This window comes from Periophthalmus magnuspinnatus, chromosome 17 (genome assembly GCF_009829125.3).
Source record: "Periophthalmus magnuspinnatus isolate fPerMag1 chromosome 17, fPerMag1.2.pri, whole genome shotgun sequence".
Taxonomy (NCBI): domain Eukaryota; kingdom Metazoa; phylum Chordata; class Actinopteri; order Gobiiformes; family Gobiidae; genus Periophthalmus; species Periophthalmus magnuspinnatus.
Window position 1 is genome coordinate 1,964,749 of NC_047142.1, and position 18,611 is coordinate 1,983,359.

The window sequence follows — 18,611 nt, forward strand, 5'->3', positions numbered from 1 at the left end:
ATCTCTGTTCCTCTATAAGTGGCCTCATCCTTGAAGAGCACCTGAGTCCTACTGACTCACTGCAGCTGCACTGAAGCATTCACCTTATCTGCAGTTTTTGATTTTTTATTACCGTTTGAGACCTGCTGAAAAGGCTGAGGGTTTATTTTAAACAACTTCAAAATTTGAGCAAACAAAAATGGGCAAATAAAAACAGCTGGAAAAAAATATTCAATTGTTTTTGTTGGTCAAAATTCAGCACAAATCTTTATAAAAATCACTACATTTGAAGCTTTAGAAGACCTCAACTCTTTTACTTTTAACTCATTTTTAACTGGTACTTTAAGACTGTAAGTTGAGTTTTTCATGTGATACTTTTACTTGAGTAGTTTTTGCACGTTTGAACTCAATACCGCGTCAAAGCTGAAATGTTTATGTAGTTTTTGCCAGACGCCCCTCCTGTACCTCAGTGATTATGGCTCTGTGTTGGCGTATCCTTCGGTACTCCTCGTCCAGCCCCACGTTGTGCAGCACCGACAGGGGCATGGGTTTCCCGTCGCGGCACAGAATGGCTTGGCACTTGCCCACGTTGGCGGCGGTGAGCGTGAAGCAGCCCCCGGGGTCAGTGGGGTCGTGTCGGATGTGACACAGAGCGGCCGAGCCTCCCAGCTTCTGTCCCGCGGTGCCCAGTTTCCTACAAAAGATTCAGGAAGTCAGCGCTAGCAAACATTTCCAAACGGCTACAGAATACAACCGTGTAAAGTATGCAGTATCAGGAAAACTTTTTATATTTTTCTGAAGATTTGAGCCTGTGAGGATTGAATATATAAATTCTATGGCTCAAGTGTTTAATTTTTTCATAGTAGCTCACAAATAAAATCGTTTTTTAGGGGGGGCGAGGTGGGTTAAGTGTCTTGCCCAAGGACATGACGGTAGGGTTCATCTGTTGGAGCTGGAATCGTACTTCCAACCTGTGACTCTGTCGATCTGACCGCTCAAGCAATGACGTTTATGTCTCAAAACGGGATTCAAACCGCCAACCTTCAGATCAGTGGACAAACGCTCTTAACTGAGCTGCTGTCGCCCGATTATCCACGGGTTCAAAGGTCAACAGTTCCACAACAGTAGTACATTTTAGGGTTAATGTGTCGGTGCCAAAATGGCTTCATCCATGAATCGCACCTCAACATTTGTTACTGTGACAGGTCTAGTTGTGTGAAGTTAAAAACCGTTTCAGATTCAGAAAAACTTGGAACCGGGGAGATGGATTAAATGTAACAAGTCAAAATGTTTTTAATGTTGGTGTCAATAGCTCATGTGCTAATGGTAAAAGGTTAAACAGATCACATTTTTATAAAGTGGTTTAGGTGCAAGACAAATTAACAAGAAATTCTGACTCAAACAAGACGAGACAAAATGGGAGTTTTTAGATGAGACAAAAAAAAAGCGTAGCGTGTGTGCATGTGTTTTGTGTGTAGCAAGTGTTTTCATAGCTCGTAGCATGTATGTGTGTTTGTGTGTAGCGTGTGTGTGTAGCTGTGTTTGTGTGTAGCATGTATGTGTGTTTGTGTACCATATGTTTGTAGCTCGTAGCATGTGTGTGTGTTTGTGTGTAGTGTGTGTGTAGCATGTGTTTTTCTGTAGCGTGTGTGTAGCTGTGTTTGTGTGTAGCATGTGTTTGTAGCTCGTAGCATGCGTGTGTGTTTGTGTGTATTGTGTGTGTGTAGCGCATGTGAGAGGAGAAATAAGTTGTATCACGGAACAGCTCAACACAAACGACCTGGAGCTCTGACCTCTGCATGACGAGGAAGGTGTTGGTCATGTAGTCTTCCTCACTCTTGGTCTTGTGCAGCTCCTCCGCCAGCACGTCGTTCATGGTGCACTGGAGCAGGTACGGCACCTCCACGTTCCGGTCTCCGTCAAAAACGCCGTAAAGAGCCTCGCGGTTTCCACAGAAGCTGTTCACCGACAGCGCGGCGACACACAGCCTGAAAAGACACGACAAAAGACAAAAGCCGCGTGAGACGGAGAATCGTTTTCAAAGACACAATAATTGCTTTGTTTGTGTCAGATGTACTTCTATAGATGAAGACGAAACTCTGTGAAACGTTACGCAACCGAGACGTCGCTCAAGTGGGTTTCTCGGGTCTTTTGGAATATGAAAATGTAAACTCTTTTTCTTTCTGAAGAGTTTAAATACAAAGTGAACAGATATTTAGACTGAGCGTTTGTGAGCTGCATAACGAAGTGGACTGAGTGAGTGCGACGTCGTCCACAGCGTTCAGCTCCAGTCAAATGAAGCTTATCGATGCTAGCAGTTATAGCGGCTAATTTGGGGCTGATTTCCATATTTGGAATTCCGACTGCGAGTATCATAGCAACCAAAGAGCCAATCCAGAGTGAACCTGTTGAACGTAACGCCCCTTCCCACCCACACCTCTAGTTTAGTATGGAGCAGGCGCTTAGCAACGCTGTCAATCAAACCTGTTGCTAACGCTAGCGGGAGTGACCTCGGGAAAAGAAGGCGCCTGATTTGACTGTTATCTTGATTTACAGACACAATAGTGAAATAAAAAACCCACGATCAGGATGTAGAGCGGGTTAATACGAACATTTAAGACCAAAAGCGTGTTCACGTCATATATGGAACATGGCGGCTAGCACGTTAGCTAAGTCCATTTATATATACAGTCTTTGTAGTCAAATTTTCATATTTATTTATTTTTTTGTACTTCTGCCATCAACTACTGTCCAACTTTAGACTTCCTCATTTTAACCAGATTTCAAGATTTAAGATTTTCTGCTAATTTTACATAATGCACGCTAACGCCGAGTTTAAACCGGGCGCAGGGCGGGTCCGGTACGAACTTTGAGCGATTACTTGAGGATTGCCTGTTACACCAACAGCTGCGAGTATTAGTACACCAAAGCAGATGGGTTCATGCCATAACTGCTCCAGGGAAAATCACTTCTTGTGGATTCAGAGTTGTGGGTGCAGAGGTCAGTGTGGCAGGGTGCAGAGGTTAGAGGTCAGATGTCAGCGTGGAAAGGCGCATTGGTTTGAAAGCCTTTCTGAGTCTTATGGGACCCGCGCGAGCCCTGAACTGCACAGCACTTTCTAAAAATATGGTAATTGTTATTTTTCTCACAAACATTGCATTTAGAATTCGATTTACAGTGGATGTTTTGATGGATTCTGTGCAAACGTGGCATGTGAAGTAGCTTTAAGATTTGAGAAAAGACTGAAAAATGAACTAACAAAAGTGCAATAAGCATTTCAGAACATGATTAGCAATAAGATTTAGTTTTTTTTCAGAAGAAATTATGTTACTTAGATAGTTGGAGTCTTTGCTAAACACAATCTTTCAAACGTTCTTGTGAATCACCCAAAATACTGCCTTTGTTCACTGCAAATACGTGAAGTTAATATGATTGATTCAGGAGCAGGACCACGCCTCCACCTCCTACTTCTCTCCAACGAACCGCAGCTCACCTCAACGCCACCTCCAATTACCCACAAACCCTATTTATACAAGCCTCTCCGTATGGCCCTGTGCCTCCAGTTCCGTCCCGGCTGCTGATCTGTCTCTTTATTCAAGCTTTGAAACCACAGATCTCCTCCTGCCATTGGCGTACTCCCCAAACTGGCATCTGATTGGCTCCTGGCGCGACGTCCCAGAGCCTGGCCACTCCTGGGTTTCCACCTGCGGCTGCCACTTCTTAAAAGGACCCGCCCCCTGCCACTTTGTACTGCTAGGATTGTGACCTACGCCTGTGAAACTGTTGAACTTTGAATCTTGTAAAATCGAGAATCCTGTCGTACTTGGAATTAGTTTTGACACAGTTTTGTTTGGATGTTTTGTGATTTATGTTGCGCCAGTTTTGAAACTCGTTGAGGCTTCTTTGGTTATTTTAGTTTGCTCTACAACAATTAAAAGGGTCGGGTTACTTCCTTTCTACCTTAGGAACAGTTCTTGACAGTGTCTTGTTCATCTTTCAGCCTGAAAACCTCACCATGGACAGAGAGGAGGGGCCCTGAATCGGCTGAGATGGAGCCCCCATCCTGAATCTGGACCAGCCTCCACGTCTATTTACATCATCCGTAAGCATCTTTATCCTAAACCAGTGGTCCCCAACCACCGGGCCACACAAAAACAGTAAATAATTTATCAGCAACTGCATCTTCTCCGACGTAACTTTCGCAGGTCCCTCATGACGCGCTAATAAGCTCGTCCGTAGAAATATAATGAAAATCCTGACAGGAAATCGTCACAGAAATCTATTTGATGTAGTGGCGAGTTTATTATCTGCTCTTGTTTCCGCGATCAACACATCAGACACAAAAGTAGAGCCACGAGCGAGTGAAAATGAGCCAAAACAAAAGTCTTTGGAGAGATTTTTAACAAAGGGGAAAAGAACAACTGAGGAGCCAGAAGAGGAGCCCACGACCTCCAAGAAAAAGAAAGATTTAACAGACAACACCAGGAGTCCTACGTAAAATCTGGGTTTGTCGCTTCCGGTGACTCTCACGCGCCGAGTCGGCTCTGGGTAATATGCGGGAAAAACAAATGAGGCAATGAAACCTTCAAAACTGCTCTGGCACATGGAGACTAAGCACCTGGATTAAAAGATAAGACTTAGACTTTTTTTTAAAGAAACAAACGTGAACAAGAAGGAAAGAAGAAACAAGTGCAGGGCTCCCACCGATGCAGCGGCGAGTTGTATTTTTTATGCACTTAACTTATTTTTGTCATTTATCTGCCACGTGTATTAGATCAGTGAAAATAAAACCTACATTATTCCGGTCCGTGGTGTGAAAAAGGTTGGAGACCCCTGTCGTAAACCATTATTCTGTGGCTCTTGCTGTTTGAAGTTTGCACAAGACCTCACCTTCTTCTCGTTCATTCACACTTTCCTTCAGAATCTGCATCTCAAACCTTACTCTTTTTCCCCATGTCCTGATATTGGCCGCTCATCTCATGTTGAACACAAGTGTGGATGATTCACGCGTTTTAGATTTCCCTGATTTGAGTCATGTGGTGTGGACAGCGGTCAGAGGGTTAGTCAGAGCCGCTCGGCCGAGTGCGACGCTCGGAGCCGTTTTATCCTGTACTCACTTGTTCTTGACGCCCGAGGCCTCCGTGTAACCATGGCTCCACACAGCAGGCCCGCCGGACGCCTCATTCGAAGAAAAGGTCGGGGGCGGATCAATGCGGAAGCAACGGATATTACTGTAAAAAGAGAAAAGCATAAAGCGAATTGTGTAGGGCAGGCGAAATGTTGATTCTCTTATGGAAGTATCTCTAGACAATATCTCTAGATCTGACTCTGCGTCTGGGTGCAAAAAGTCTAAAGTCTAAACTAGATTTCTGTCATAAAACGATCAGATTTGACTGGCATACGACTATTTATGGACTAATAATTATCATACAAGTTTTTATCAAGCTGGATCTTGGGTAAACAAAAGGAATTATTCTTTTTTTTAAATCCGAGATGTGAAAATAATCGTTCTTTTAACAGCTCGAGCGAAGGTAAACGGCTAACGCTAGCAACTTTACACCATAACGGTTTATTTAAGAGCGTGTCCCTCATAATCAGGATCAACAGTGAGATAAACCAGCGCTTTTTTCCGTCGTGTTGTGTCCAGTAAAACACTCTTGCAATGCATCATGGTCTATATTGGACAGGCTGGTGACCACTACTTTTTTGGAAAATTTTGAGTGCACTACTTTTTCACCAACTGGACTAAAAATGGTGCGAGCCCTAAATATCGTGGACGTTCGGACGCAGTGTGTGAATGAGGATTTGACAGCGATTTCCCAGAGTTTAAAGCTATAGTTAGTATTTTTTTTTGTGTATTATTCATCATGAAAGTATAAGATCTGGAAGATGTCGTATTGTTTTCGATGGTCTGAGCACCGCCAACCTGTGGATGAGTGGATTTGAGCGCTCTACAGTCATATTTACGCCCGTTTGAGTGAATATAGTCAAAGAGGGAAGAGTCGGAGTAGGTGCGAGTGAATCACTGTTTCTCCACATGCAGTTCTAGTTGGCATTTTTATGACAAAGAAAGTTAAAAAAGCAAATAAAAATGGCGTCATACTTGAGTTGCTCCAGGGTCTTATGGTCCAGGTTGAGGCGGGGGTTTCCAGTCAGGTCCAGCTCTTGTAGTTTGGGCGGCAGATTCTCCGGCAGCGTGATCTCACTTAGCTCATTACAGCTGAGGTCCACACACTGGCACAAACGAAACAAAACAGAAATGAAACGTTTTGGACTCAGTGTTTGTTATTTGTACATTTAAAGAGCCTTTATGACACTGTGTTCTGATCTGTTCTCATGTTTCCTCGTCACAAACAGACCTGGAGTTGTGTTTTGTTTCATTCACACACAAACAAACCTGCATATTTAGGCTGAGTTCTTCTCTCAAACTGAAAACACTCTGTTCCACCTCGTGATGTCATCATGTGGTGGTACAGGAAGTGCTCCGCTGTGTTTTTAAACTCCACACACCTTCGTTTCTAGAATCATTTGGATCATTTCAGCTTTGGTGTTGCCGATTTGTACTGAACAAAAGTTTAAAGGGTAGCTGAAAACTTGAAAACTACCACTTCATGACATCACAAGGTGGAACAGAGCATTTTGAGGTTTGGAGATGTAGACCACATGTGTCAAACTCAAGGCTCGCGGGCTAAATGTGGCCCCCCATGTCATTTTATATGGCCCACGACAAGGTAGATTAAGGTACAACTGCCTTAAAATGTCAGTTTATCAGGAGATGCGCAGTTATACAACCATTTTTATTTACATTTATGGACATGTATGTGCAATGTTTGTCACCTGAATAAGTAATAAATACAGAAACAGCTAATGAACAAGTTAAAAAAGTAGTTTATGTTACATTACATCTGGAACTTTGAGGGGAACCATTTTGCTGATGTGTCCCTCACTGAAAATGGATGACACCCCTGATGTAGACAGACTAATAATAAAGTGTTACTCAAACATGTACATTTTTAAACAAGTACTTTAATATTTTTACTTAACAACTGGTAGATTTTTTTCATGTGATACTTTTACTTGAGTAACAAAACTGAGTACCGTATTTTCCGGACTATAAGGCATAGTTTGGCCGGGGGTGCGACTTAAACTCAGATACGATTTATATGTGAAATATGTTTTTTTTTCTTCATTATTATGCATTTTTTAGGCTGGTGCGACTTATACTTTGGAAAATACGGTACTTTTTCCATCACTAATACTTCCATATATGTTACTTCCTATATCTGATGTCTTCTGTGTGTATATAAAACGTAGAAACGAGAGTGTTTGTCGTGTAAATGTATATAATCGTACACTTCTCCTCACAGGACGACCGGCGCTGCAGACTTACTTTCATGTCCATCAGCTGCATGACCTCGGGGAAGACCTCGATGGCGTTGGAGTGGGCGATGAGCGTGTGCATTCGTCTGCAGTTCAAGATGGTCGTGGGCACCGTCTTCAGCATGTTTCCACTCAGGTCCACCTCCTCCAGCTCCTCCAGCTTGGCCATTTTACTTTAACAGAAACATTACAGACCGTGATTCTGCTGCACGTGATAGAGAAGATGAACGGACCTTGATACGAGAAAAAAAAACTGGAAAAATTTGTGGTTTTTTGCTTTGAATCAAAACTATTCTGCAAACTTTTCAGACTTTTTAGAGATTTTACCCATGTAATAGTTGTTTCCTTCTCATTTATCTTCTCAAAATTGTATTTGGAGTGATTCATGTTTGAGTAATCTTTAATTGTTTATTTTCAAGACGCCATTTTGTCGATCAATCCGTTTTCACCTCCACTGTGACGTCCGCACTTCCTTCGCCAGTTTTTTTTTTTTTTCTCAATCGGTGATACTCGTAGGATTCGTCAGCGTCGTGTTGTCATTTTGATCCAAATGTTTAAAAAAAAGTGATGCTCTAGTGCGATGTCCATAGGGGGCGCAGGAAGTCAGTGGATTCGTTTCTTTTATTAAGTCGTTTTAGATAAATATTGTGATTTAAAATGCGCAAATTGATCAAGTTGGATGATTTTGGGGGAAATAAGCGACATCACACACATCGTCTAGTTCTAGTTTCTGCTTCTACACGAATCAAAGCTGAACCTGGGATACCATTTCATCATTTATTGCTAAATTTCTTTAGATCTGGCAACCGAAAATGAGGTTTTGGCTTGAGAACCAAACCACAAAATGTTTCTGTAATAGTTATTAGCCAAACTTACAATGATTTCCAGTGTGAAAATCAGCGGATTTGTCTTTTATTAAGTTGTTTTAGATGAATATTGTGATTTAAAATGTGCAAATTATAACTTAATAATAACCCACAGGTGTCAGATTAGAACTATAGAGCAGACACGAGCACAATAGGACTGATTTAAGTTATTTTTGCTGTAAATGTTAACAACAAAGAGCCGTGTAACTGTCAGCACATCACAATAGCGAGCAGCAGATTTTTGTCATTGGTTTCAAAATGACTACAAGACGTTGCAAAAATTCTACGTGTATCCGCTGTTTACGGAAATTAAATCGAAGAACAAAGTGTATATGTCACAGTGGGCGTGTTTAAACGGGGGTGGATCAGCAAAATGGCGTCTTGAAAATGAGAGATTAAAGATTAAACTCAAACGTGAATCTCTCCAGATACAATTTCAGAGGAACGACGAAAACGTGGTTAAAAATCTCTGAAAAGTCCATTTTGCAGAAGAAGTTTGATTTAATAAAACTGTAATCTGGTCGTTTCTGAATAACCCTGTACCAAACACACTCTTACCGTCTTTATTTGGACAGTTGTTTACCTGGCGGGGAAGGTCTGGAGGTGGTTGAAGGCCATGTGCAGGACCCTCAGGTGTGTGTGTCCAGTTAACATGGGCACACATTTGTCGGTGAGGCGGTTGTTGGTCAGGTAAAACTCCTGCAGGATGCTGTGGCTCTCCTCGGACAGGGTGGAGGGCGGGAGGTGCTCCAGCTTGTTGGCCGATGCGTTTACACATCGTAGGCTGCAATTCACAAAACGAAAGTGTGAATTTCTCCTTTGACGTAAAAGTTAAAAGTGTCACATGGAAAAATCAACTTAAGTAAAAGTATTTGAATATGTTCTTTAATGGAGGTGTGTTTTGTTTCATTCGCACAAACCCTGCAGATTTAGACTCTGTTCCACCTTGTGATGTCATCATGTGGTGATACAGGAAGTGCTCCAGTGTGTTTTTAAACTGCACACACCTTCATTTATAGAATCATTTGGATCATTTCAGACCTCAAATTGTTACTTATCTCTGCAGAACTAAAGGTAAACGTAGCTGTTCACTTGAAAACCACCACTTTATGACATCACGAGGTGGAGCAGAGCGTTTTGAGCGTTGGAGATGTAACAGACTAATAATAAAGTGTTACTCAAACATGTGTGAATGAAACAAAACACAACTCCAGGTCTGTTTTTGAGGATATAACTGCACTATTACATGACTTAATCCTCACCAGAGTCACTTTTGTTTAATACAGGACCTTTAATGCTATTTCAATATAATTTTTAAATGAAATGCATAACTACTTCCTGTGTAATTACCTCTCAGATTTGAGGAACAGGTTGCAGGGCAGCTCCACCAGCTGATTGTGCTGTACATCCAAAACCTCCAGCAGAGGGCGCTCCAGTCTGTCAGGCAGCCTCTGCAGCTGATTGTGTCCTGCACTCAGTTTCCTCACACTGTTGCTACAGAACAACCTGTAGCAATAAAACACAGAATGATAAACGTACAGACTCAACTCCATTTTAATCAATGTCATGCCTTGAAATAACTCGCAATTTGTCTCTATATAAAAACTCAAACGGTTAATAAAATGTGTTTTAAGGCAAAATACTGTACCACACAAAACATGAGCTGGATAAAACACTAAAGAACTTCAAGATAAATAAGAAATGACAAAGGCACAACACTGGCTATGCTTAAAAACGAGCTCACAGCGCCCCTAGTGGCACCTGCAGTACAAATTCATCATTCTGACACTTAGCAGGTATAAAATAAAACACAAGGAAGGCAAGATGGTGGACGGAAAACGATAAAAAAAAAACTTCCAAGTCAGAGGTGGCTTTTAAAAACACAAAAGATGTAGCTCCACATTTGAAGCTGACCTTTTGAAAAGCTATATAAAGAGGTTACAGGGATATTGTGGTGATTTATGACGCTCTGTGGGGGGAGAGGTGCCGGCTTGGCTCTGTGGACTGGGAATAATGCATTGGCGTGTTCTGTTTATAGGCTCCGGACACATGGAGACGACAGGGGCAGAGAGAGGCTTACCGCGCCGGCAGCTCCGTGATGAGGTTGTGGCTCACGTCCAGCACTTCCAGCTTCTTGGCTTCGCACAGCCACTCTGGCAAAGTCTCCATACAGTTTCTGCAGAGAGCGGTGAGTAAGATCAGTGAACCGGAGGGATGTAGGGATGTGCGTTTACAAGTGTCCTGGAAGTATGTTTAGATTTCAGGCTTAAAACGTTTATAGATTGTTAACCATGTACGTGTATGTGTTACATCTCTGACATGTTACGTCTCTGACATGTTACGTGTCCGACAGGTTAGTCCGACATACGAACCATCTCTAACTCTGAGGACTTCAGGGACCCGCCTCCTGCTGGTGCAGAGTCAGGACTAAAGCAGGTCTGAACATGGTCTAAACAAGGACTAAACAAGGACTAAACAAGGACTAAACAAGGACTAAACCAGGACTGAACATGGTCTAAACCGGGATTAAACCAGGATTAAACATGCACTAAAAATCAGGACTAGACCAGGACTGAACATGGACTAAAAATCAGGAGTAGACCAGGACTAGACCAGGACTAGACCAGGACTAAATCAGGATTAAACCAGGACTAAAAACCAGGACTAAAAACCAGGACTAAAAACCAGGACTAAACCAGGACTAAAAACCAGGACTAAAAATCAGGACTAAACCAGGAGTAAAACCAGGACTAAACCAGGACTAAACATGTTGAATCAGTGTTTGTTTTGTTCAGTTTAAATCTGTCTCTCTTCCTGAAGATGTGACTCAGGCCTCGACTTTGACGATGTTTAAATCCAGACTCAAACTGTTCTGTTTATCTGTGACTGAAAGGGGGTTTATTCTGCACTTTTCTCCTTTCATGTTAATTCTCTAATGATTATTTATGTTTTGATTTGTCGTATTGTGATGTTATTGTCTTTCTTATTCTGTGAAGCTCTTTAAATGACCCCAGTATCAGCCTCAGCTCATTACACAATAATCAGTTGAGGGCTGATGTATAAATTTAAGAAAAAAATGTTAGAAAGATTTTGAAACTTTTTTCTGTATAAATATATCAGTAGCTTTTCATCATGTCATGTTTTCATATATAAATAAGGCCTTTCAAACAAACAAAAAACTAAACTGACCATTTTTTGGACATTCAAAGTAGAAACATGAAAAGAGCCAAGTTTCAATTTCTTTCTTCTTTTTCTTGACAGATTAGACAGAAAATACACCGAGGGGATTTTGGATGTTATTTCCTATTTGACTAAACTCGATCTGACTGGAAATTGGCTAAAAGATTCAAATTTCGCCTCATTTTTTTGAGTTAAAACTTGAATAAATCAGACTTGGATTTAGATATCAAAAAATCCTTCTGTACGTTTCCTCCAAATCTTGTTAAGTTTAATACTGAAAAGTTTGGTGTGTGTAGGTGATACTTTAAGAGCCGATCCTTATGTCTCTGGGGGGAAAATGCATTTTCAAAAAACGGTTTTTGAAATTACAATGTCCCATATAAAACTTTAGAGAGGCAGGTGGATTAAATTAAATATAAAACATCTTTCAGTTCAGAGTGGAACGTTTTATTGTTTCAAGATGAAAGTTTCAATGATAAGACACGAAACTGACCAAAAAAATTAAAAAAGTTTTGCCTGTAGAGTCTCGCAAAGCAAAACAAACTGGAATTTTAAAATTACATTAAAATTTGAGTTTGCTAATGTTCCTCTTTCTGGCTACTGTTCAACTGTTTCAAAACATTATGTACAGCAACACGAAACAAGCAAATAACATGAAGTTTAAAGCTTAACTGTGCAACTTTTCGTGCTCGTCTTAAGAAAAACGTTATGCCTTTGCTTGGAATGTTCCGCAGTGTTGCATTTGTTGTTTTTATAGCTCAAAAAGAGACAAACAGATGCAGTGGGGCAGATGAGGGAACAGAACAGCTCCTCTGACCACTTTAAAATCTCATTCTACCTTAACATAGAGCTGAAGGTCCTTGTCATCGCTGATAAAATTAATACAAAAGAACAGTAGCGAGGGCGAACCAAACACGCCGGCGCCATTTTGACCCGTCTCGAGCCTGTAACCCGTCCCGAGATGACTATTTTAGGGCATAGCGTAGCGGTTAGCTGCCCAGATAGCGCGCTGTCTAATCACTAATGTCGGTATTTACACACTTAACTTGTCACAAACTCCTGAACTTTGACCTTTGCCCAACAGGGTTACAACTTCCGAGTCCATAAAATCAAATATCCAAAGCTTCATTGGCTGTTTGCAGTTTTATAGAGACTGATAAAAGATACACAAAGATACACAAAGATACACAAAGATACACAAAGATACACAAAGATACACAAAGATACTAGCCTTCCAATTGTCCTCGTATAAAAAAAATACGACCTACTGTCAAGATTATAGGGTTTGTAATGGAATAGATGGAATAACATAATAATCACACAGAACGACAGGGACACTTAGTCAAACGGCCCATATTACGCTGTTTAAAGGCCCATATTACACTGTTTAAAGGCCCATATTACACTGTTTAAAGGCCCATATTACACTGTTTAAAGGGCCCATATTACACTGTTTAAAGGGCCCATATTACACTGTTTAAAGGGCCCATATTACACTGTTTAAAGGCCCATATTACACTGTTTAAAGGCCCATATTACACTGTTTAAAGGGCCCATATTACACTGTTTAAAGGCCCATATTACACTGTTTAAAGGCCCATATTACACTGTTTAAAGGCCCATATTACACTGTTTAAAGGCCCATATTACACTGTTTAAAGGCCCATATTACACTGTTTAAAGGGCCCATATTACACTGTTTAAAGGGCCCATATTACACTGTTTAAAGGGCCCATATTACACTGTTTAAAGGCCCATATTACACTGTTTAAAGGCCCATATTACACTGTTTAAAGGGCCCATATTACACTGTTTAAAGGCCCATATTACACTGTTTAAAGGCCCATATTACACTGTTTAAAGGCCCATATTTTACTGTTTAAAGGGCCCATATTACGCTGTTTAAAGGGCCCATATTACACTGTTTAAAGGGCCCATATTACACTGTTTAAAGGCCCATATTACACTGTTTAAAGGCCCATATTTTACTGTTTAAAGGCCCATATTTTACTGTTTAAAGGGCCCATATTACGCTGTTTAAAGGGCCCATATTACGCTGTTTAAAGGGCCCATATTACACTGTTTAAAGGGCCCATATTACACTGTTTAAAGGGGCCATATTACACTGTTTAAAGGGCCCATATTACACTGTTTAAAGGGCCCATATTACACTGTTTAAAGGGCCCATATTACACTGTTTAAAGGCCCATATTACACTGTTTAAAGGGCCATATTACACTGTTTTCTGATCTGTTCTAATGGTTTTTCTTCATCACAAACAGACCAGGAGTTGTGTTGTGTTTCATTCACACATGTTTAACACACAAACGCTGCATAAAATAGAGTTAAAACACTCTGTTCCACCTCGTGATGTCATCATGTGGTGATACAGGAAGTGCGCTGCTGTGTTTTTAAACTCCACACACCTTCATTTATAGAATCACTTGGATCATTTCAGCGCCTGGAATTACCAATCTGACACCTGAAGCTAAAAGGAGCTGTTAAAAACCGTTGGAAACTACCACTTGATGACATCACAAGGTGGAACAGAGCGTTTTGAAGTTTGGATGTAACAGACTAATAATAAAGTGTGACTCAAACGTGTGTAAATGAAACAAAACACAACTCCAGGTCTGTTTTTGAGCCATTATAACATGTCTTACAGATCACAAGAGTTAATTTTGCGTAATGTCGGCCCTTTAAATAGTAACTAGTGAGTTAACGTGTAACGAGGCTTTTGAAGATCCGTTTGATGTTTCCTGTGCAGTCGGGAGATCCATGTTAACTGCGTGTTTACACAAGAACGCTCGCTCGCTTTGCTTTGAAGCCAGTGTCGAATAGAGACGGGACAGTAAACATTAATATAGTTTATCGTGATAAAAAGGGCACACATTCGTTATTTGCGGGACAATTTATATAAACATCATAATCGCCAACGAAGAAAATCGACCTTTACGTCACCAGAATGTGCAGAACAAACCTACTTCTCGCTGATGTTTTCTTCTAAATCACTGTCGCTTTCACTTATAACAAAGTACAATACTATAACAGCTTAAATATGGAACCAGGGGCGGCGCTAGGAAGGGGGATGGGGGCCCAATGCCTCCTCATGGCTCCCCCAAAGAGTTTTACCCCACTTCCACAGAGAGAACATCCAATCACATCGAAAAATGTTCAAATGGTTCAAATTTTAAGTTGTCAAAATGAGACAAAACGCAACAAAAAAATCCATTCAAACTATAATCAAACTGGTTTAAACAGCGACTCTTCCTATTATTGTATTTTCTGGACTATAAGTTGCACTTTTTTCATAGTTTGGCCGGGGGTGCGACTTATATGTGAAATATGTTGGGGTTTTTTCTTCATTATTATGCTTTTTTTTTTGGCTGGTGCAACTCTGGAAAGTACAGAAATAATTTGTATTACAGGGGGGCCATGTGTGTTTTTGCCCCGGGCCTCTAAATTTCAGTTGACGGCCCTGCTCATCCATAAAATTCTCTGTTAAAGTTATAATTATTCGTATCCATAACAACTTTAATCATTATAGTGATAATTTTGGCCATGATAATCGTCACAAAATGCCGATATCGTCCCGTGCCTAGTTTAGAACCTGGAACTGTCAGCAACAATAATTATCGTAATGTAATCGTTAATCGCAATTATTTTGGCCCCAAGTTTCACTATCGCCCCCTGCTTGGTGTAAAGTACATGATTTATTTGTGTACGGATTATCCTCACCTCGAGATGTCCATGTAACTGAGATTGGAGGGGACCGGCGTGACATCCAGCCGCCGCAGCTCTGTTCGGGAAAGAATTGAAACACATTAACCTCCAGCAAGGGCAGAGCGGTACAGGAGCAGGTACAAGAGGGACTTTCAGAGGCAGCGGGCAGGAGGACGGGCGCAGCGGCAGTACGAGGCATAATGACAGCAACGAGACTGCAGCATTCACACTCGAATCTACGCCAACGGACGAACGACGGTACAGACGAGATGAGACGCCTCCACGTACACGGCAACGATGCGAGTTATTAAGAGCGTTTCGATTATGTTAAATACTGATAGATTGATTACTCAAATAGAAGCTCTAAAAAAAACGGAGTACGTCACGGCGACCATAAGGTGGAGAAGGTGAAAATAGGCAAAATGGCGTCTTGAAAATAAGCGATTAAACATGGACGAATCACTCCAAATACAACTTTGAGAGGGTCAGTGAGAAGAAAACACTATGACATGGTTTAAAAGCTCTGAAAAGTCTATTTTGCTGATATTTTTACACCTTCATCAACATAAAATTAGTAGAATACTGACATTTTCAACTCTAGGTCAAGCAAGGAGACTGCAGTAATAAAAGTAGTAGTAGTAATAATGAAAGTTAAGAATGTAAAATGTAACTACAGTTCTATGAATCAGACGGAGGCCCAGTAGGGACAAAATATAACTACTAGTTTTAAGTGACTATCAATAATACAACAAAATACTGTATATTTTGCAATGTTTTCTAGCCATTAGCAACAATAGACAGTGTAAAGAAGTGGACTAAGTGAGTGTGACGTCACCCACAGCGTTCGGCTCCAAATGAAGCTAACCGAGGCTAGCGGCTAATGCGGAGTCGAGTTCCATATTTGTAATTCTGATCGTGAGTATCATAGCAACCAAAGAGCCAATCCGGAGCGAGGCTGTTGAAGGTAACGCGCCTTCCTGCTCGCACTTAGCAACGGAGTCAATCAAACCTGTTGCTAACGCTAACAGGAGTGACCTCGGGGAAAGAAGGACCTGATTTGTCTGTTATTAATGTTCATATCTTGATTTACAGACACAATAGTGAAATAAAAACCCCAGGATCATGTAGAGGGTTAATACGAACATTTAAGACCAAAACGACGAGTCTGACAGCAGCAGAGACAGAGAGACGGGCGATGTTTTTCAATAGAAAGCGAATCGGAGCCGGAAGCGCGCCCATGCTCGGAAAGCGACGGCTAGCAGGTTAGCTATGTCCATTTATATAAACAGTCTATGGTAGCAAGTAACTTAAGAACATTTACATCTACAACTTGTTTTAAAAATCAAAATTACTGAAATATTGCACCTGTTCATTGGATGTTTTGTATAAATTATAGATTATTTAGGTAATAAACATGAAGGATAAACGCTGACAAATACTAAAATCTAAACATCTAAAGCTAAAAACTAAAAGTCATAACTCTTAAAAGTGAAACAGACCGTTGCTGGCAGCGTAGATCCCTTTGAGCAGCGTGCCCTTGGCTTTGAGGCTCTGGATACAGTTCCTCTCACAGTGCAGCACCTCCAGCCGAGGGAAGACCGAGGCGTCCAGCTCCCTCAGACCGTTGTCCCGCACGTCCAGCTGGGTCACGTGACGCAGCAGGTCGGGCTCATCTGGCACCATCAGCGTGATCTTATTCAGCCTAGCACGGGGAGCACAGGTGCACACATTAGAAAACACGCTCGGCTTTCATTCATACAAAGCCAAAAGCCAATCCATATTATAGCTATTTACACCGCTGTATTTACGCGTTTGGATTATTGCATGAATAAATAAGCTGTGAATGTAAAAAGGATCATTAAGGAATTGGCATGAATGATGATATTATAAATGTCACGTCTTTATTTTTATACAGCGCTTTTCCACCTTCAAGACACTCTAAAGAGCTTTTTACGTGAAGGAACCACTCACACATTCATAAACGCGTTCATACAACAGACGCTGGGGGGGCGACGGGGGTCAAGGTTCAAGGGTTAAAGGTTACTTCACTGGTAGCAACAGGTGAATTTTGATTGGGAGTGAGTCAGCTCGTTCACACATGTACACGTCTACATCTGGAGAAGTGAGAACAACTAAAACCCCATTAGAAACAAGACGACAAATACAGCACGTGTGGGTGAAGTGTCTTGCGAAAGGACACAACAACAGGATTAATCTGTGGAGGCTGGAATCGCGTCGCCAACCTGTGTGTCAGTGGACAAACGCTCTACCAACTGAGCCACTCTCACCCCAAAATGAAGTAGTTACAAAGCCTGATTCATTCGACTTAACTACTGTATTTTCCAGACTTTACGTCGCTCTGGAGTATAAGTCGCACCATAATGAAGAAAAACACATGTATAAGTTGTGCTAAACTATAAGTTGCATTTTTTGGAAAGTTTATTTTACAAAATCCAAGACCTGCCCTCATGTTTGAGACTTGTTGTGGGTGGACAGTTTGTAAAATAAATAAAATATAATATACGAGGTCGACTTCAGCTTCACATAAAAGTGAATAAAAAACAAAAAAGTTCAGTAAAACACCAAGATGTTCTGTTTGAGCTTGTGTTAAATACCAGGGAGGAGAGGCGGGTACGGCAACAACAATGTATTTTTCACTTATATGTGTCAAAATTACATTATATTAAATCATTATAATTTAAAACTTGTTCTATCTCCTGAACCTAAACACTACAAACTTTAAATTAGTCCCATTTAACACAATAAAAGTCGCTCTGGAGTATAAGTCGCACCGACCAAAAAATGCATAATAATGAAGAAAAAAAACATATAAGTCGCATTTTTGGGGGAAATATATTTTACAAAATCCGAGACCAAGAACAGACGTTTTATCTTTAAAGGGAAGTTCTAATAATAATAATAAAATGTGGACCAACAGGCTGAATATCAGTACATCACGCTAACGTAACACATTTATATTTATTCAGCTCCATGAAGCACAGACAGAACTGAACACGTGTCTGGTTTGTTAACGTAAGATATTAACAGTTAATCAGATAAATAAAGAAGAAAAAACAAGCAACAAGTTTACTCTGGATCTCACTCTGTTTCAATAATTTCACATATAAGTCGCACCCTCGGACAAACTATGGAAAAAAGTGACACTTATACTCCAGAAAATACTGTATTTGATTATTATAAATGTCATGAAGTCTTTGTTGAAGGTGAAGTTGTTTAAAAATGCTCGCAAATATCATCACTTTACGATACGGCAACCCACAGATTTTATAACCAAACACTTTGTAAATACATCGTTTTATCAACTTAAGCGTTTTAAATGTTTGGGTTTAGCCTCAACACAACCGGAAACTTCATATTGACGTTTTAAACAAAGAGGAGAACAGTTACGTATTAACCCGTCAATAATGCAATGTCACTCAAACTGGCTTTTTCTGAGACACATGTGAAGGAGACTGTACAAGC

At 40.8% G+C, this 18,611-nt stretch overlaps 1 protein-coding gene across 1 annotated transcript in view; it reads right to left on the reverse strand.

Moving 5' to 3' along the window:
* The window catches only part of phlpp1 (PH domain and leucine rich repeat protein phosphatase 1), a 108,428-nt gene that overhangs the window by 3,542 nt on the left and 86,275 nt on the right, over window positions 1-18,611 (reverse strand). Inside the window, exons 7-16 of the mRNA XM_033982012.2 lie at window positions 16,628-16,830; window positions 15,144-15,204; window positions 10,306-10,401; window positions 9,576-9,731; window positions 8,809-9,009; window positions 7,370-7,532; window positions 6,083-6,213; window positions 5,097-5,210; window positions 1,773-1,967; window positions 445-673 (exon numbers count right to left, since the gene is read on the reverse strand). Coding sequence (XP_033837903.1) covers window positions 445-673; window positions 1,773-1,967; window positions 5,097-5,210; window positions 6,083-6,213; window positions 7,370-7,532; window positions 8,809-9,009; window positions 9,576-9,731; window positions 10,306-10,401; window positions 15,144-15,204; window positions 16,628-16,830 — 1,549 coding nt within the window. The remainder of the gene's footprint in view (window positions 1-444; window positions 674-1,772; window positions 1,968-5,096; window positions 5,211-6,082; window positions 6,214-7,369; window positions 7,533-8,808; window positions 9,010-9,575; window positions 9,732-10,305; window positions 10,402-15,143; window positions 15,205-16,627; window positions 16,831-18,611) is intronic.